This window comes from Parus major, chromosome 27 (genome assembly GCF_001522545.3).
Source record: "Parus major isolate Abel chromosome 27, Parus_major1.1, whole genome shotgun sequence".
Taxonomy (NCBI): domain Eukaryota; kingdom Metazoa; phylum Chordata; class Aves; order Passeriformes; family Paridae; genus Parus; species Parus major.
The window spans coordinates 917696-920769 of NC_031796.1; the positions used below are offsets into that span (position 1 = coordinate 917696).

At 64.3% G+C, this 3074-nt stretch overlaps 1 protein-coding gene across 1 annotated transcript; it reads left to right on the forward strand.

Annotated features, from left to right (window-relative positions):
- Window positions 1-1268: 1268 nt before the first annotated feature.
- PNMT (phenylethanolamine N-methyltransferase) lies at window positions 1269-2171 on the forward strand. Its single transcript, XM_015651034.3, has 2 exons — window positions 1269-1790; window positions 1960-2171. Exons 1-2 carry the CDS (start codon window positions 1637-1639, stop codon window positions 2169-2171), a joined length of 366 nt encoding a protein of 121 aa, XP_015506520.1. The 5' UTR covers window positions 1269-1636.
- The last annotated feature ends 903 nt before the right edge of the window (window positions 2172-3074 follow it).

A 3074-nucleotide genomic window follows, 5' to 3' on the forward strand; every position in this document is an offset into this window, starting at 1 on the left:
GGTGGGGGATATGGGGTATGCTGAGGGGGTTTGGGGCACATGGGGTGGGACAGAGTGAAAGCAGGGTGGGAAATGGGGTGCAGGGTGGGTATGGGGTGAGTGGGGGGATTGAGGTGGGGGGATATGGGGTACACAGGGGGATGTTGGAGGGGGCACAGGGTGAAAACAGGGTGGGAAATGGGGTGCAAGACAGTGGGTGCGCTGTGGGGTGACAGGAAAAGGGAATGGGGTACACTGGGGTGTGGGGAGGGCACAGGGTGCCCTCGGGGCAGGGAGGGGACACGGGGAGGGGACAAACACCCAGCACTGCACAGATTCAACTCAGCTTTATTCACATCCCACAGCACACCCGGGGAGGGGGAATGGGGGGGGGCACAGCCCCACTGGGCCGGGAGGGGGCACACCCAGCCCCAAGGCACCCACACAACACCCCCCACCCCTGCCAGAGCCACCCAGCAGAGCCCCCCATGCACACTGAGCCCCCCAATCACCCACGTGTCCCCTACGCCGCGAGCCCCAGCAGCCACTGTCACCTCCTGGGGGTCCCCAGCTCAGCACGGGGAGGGTTTGGGGGGGGGTCTCAGCTCTCTTTGACCCCTCTGTGCCCAGCAGTGGGGGGTTCCCACCCCCCTGGGGAGATGGGGGGTCAGGGGAGGAAAACAAACCTCAGAAGGCAACCGGGGGGGGCAGGAGGCTGTGGCCAGGGGGGGCCGGGAGGTCGCTTGGCACAGGGCAGGGCACGGCCCTGGGGGGGCACGAGGGGTTTTGCCCTCCACACCCCCCCAGCAGCTCTAGTCCACTTTGAAGAGGTCGGAGTTGGCCTTCAGGAGGTAGAGGCTGTCGTCCATCAGGAAACTGGGGGGACAAGGGGGGCTGAGGGGGGGGTTCAGAGCCACAGACCCCCCCCTGGCTGGCTGAGCAGGGTGGGAAGGGGGGGATTGGGGGAACCCTGAACCCAACATTGAGCACAGCAACCCCGGGGCTCATGGGGAGCAGCAGAGGGGCCCCTCCAGCAAGAAGGGGGGGCCTCAATTTCAAGGGTGAGACTCCCAGCACCCCCTGGANCCCAGATGGGCCCTATCCCAATCCCTTCCCATCCCAATCCCTTCCCATCCCAATCCCTTCCCATCCCAATCCCTTCCCATCCCAATCCCAATCCCAATCTCATTCTAATCCCTTCCCACTCTCATCCCCATCCCATTCCACCCCAATCCCTCCCCATTTCCATCCCCATCCCTTTCCAATCCTTTCCCACTCCCATTCCTGTCCCTTCCCATCCCCATCCCATTTCTGCCCCTCTCCCAATCCCTCTCCATCCATCCTCATCCCCTGGGACACTCACGAGGCAGCACAGAGGGGTCACAGCCGCCTCTCGGGGTGGGGGGACATTTCCCCCGGGCTCAGGGACAGGATTCCTGGATGCCCGCAGCCCGGGAAGGGCGGGGAGCCGTTATCAGCTCCGGGATGGATCCGGCCGCGGCCCCGGGGCGCTGGCGCTAACCGGGTTAGGCGGGCTGGATGATGGATGGAGGGATGCGGGGTGGATGGATGGAGCCGTCGCGGCTCCCCGCGGCCCCCCCGGGCCGGGCAGGGATAAAAGGCGGCGGCGGCGGGGCCGGAGCCGCAGCCCCTCGCCATGAACAGCCCGGCCGCGCTCCGCGAGGGCTACGAGCACTTCGACCCCCGCGCGTACCTGCGCAACAATTACCTCCCGCCCCGCGCCGACTTCTCCTCCGAGGAGTTCGTGGTGCCCTGGAAGCTGCGATGCCTGGCCGAGACCTTCGCCAGCGGTGAGGGGAAGGCGGCGGGCAGCCCCCTCCAAGCTCGCAGTGGGGCGGGGAAACTGAGGCACGGAGCACCCGCGGCACGCAGGGGCAGCTCCTCTGACCTTCCCTGGCTTTCCCTCTTCCCCGGATGGATGCGGGGACCCCCCACACCTATGTCCTGTCCCCCTGCCAGGTGAGATCCGGGGGAGGACGTTGATCGATGTGGGCTCGGGCCCCACCATCTACCAACTGCTGAGCGCCTGCGACCACTTCGAGGAGATCGTGGCCACCGATTACCTGGCGGTGAACCGGGAGGAGCTGGGCCGGTGGGCGCGGGGCGAGCCCGGAGCCTTCGACTGGAGCCCCTTCATCCAACACGTCTGCAAGATCGAGGGGCGCGGGTAGGGGGGCAATGGGGGGGCATGGGGGGGCCCGTGGGACCGCAGGGGGAGGGTGGTGCTGGGGTGGTCCCTGCTGGATTGTGTCCCCAAAATCCACGGGATCACAGATCCAAATCCTCACAGATCCTGGGCTGATCCCTGTAGAACGATGTCCCTGAATCCTGTGGCATCACAGCCACGTTTTCCCACACGTTGAGGTGATCCTTACAGGACCATGTCACCAAAATCCCATGGCATCATGGCCCCACATCCTTACAGGTTCCCAAATCCCATGGGTTCACAGCCCCACGTCCCTGCAGATGCCGGGGTGATCCCTGCAGGATCCCAGCCTCCATATCCATGGAATCCTGTCTCTCTCCCTGTGGATGAAGGGTTGATCCCCATAGGAGTCTATCCACATGTCCTTGTGGGTGCCCAGCTGATCCTGTTCCCACCTCCCTGCGGCTCTTGATCCCTCCTGGATCCCATCCCCACATCCCTGCAGCTGCTGGGTTGATCTCCTGTCCCTTTGTCCCTGTGGGTGTTGGGTTGGCCGTGGTGGGATCTGGTTCCTGGGTCCCTGTAGGTTCTGGAATCGGCATCCCAGCCCACAGCCCCGCAGGATCCTGTCCCCATATCCCTGCGTGTGCTGGATTGATCCCATCCCCACATCCCTGTGTGCTGAATCCATCCCATCCCCGCAGGATCCTGTCCCCATATCCCTGTGTGTGCCAAATCCATCCCATCCCCACATCCCTGTGTGCCAAATCCATCCCATCCCCGCAGGATCCTGTCCCCATATCCCTGTGTGTGCTGGATTGATCCCATCCCCACATCCCTGTGTGTCCCAGGACAATGCCCACCCAATCCCTACCTCCCTGCACAATCCCATCCCATATTCCTGCAGAATTCCATCCTCACATCCCTG

Excerpts from the sequence above, each read along its gene's own strand:
- PNMT (XM_015651034.3), top strand. The coding sequence starts at position 1,637 with ATGAACAGCCCGGCCGCGCTCCGCGAGGGCTACGAGCACTTCGACCCC. Across the intron at positions 1,791-1,959 it reads GGCCGAGACCTTCGCCAGCG|GTGAGATCCGGGGGAGGACG; the intron begins GTGAGGGGAAGG and ends TCCCCCTGCCAG.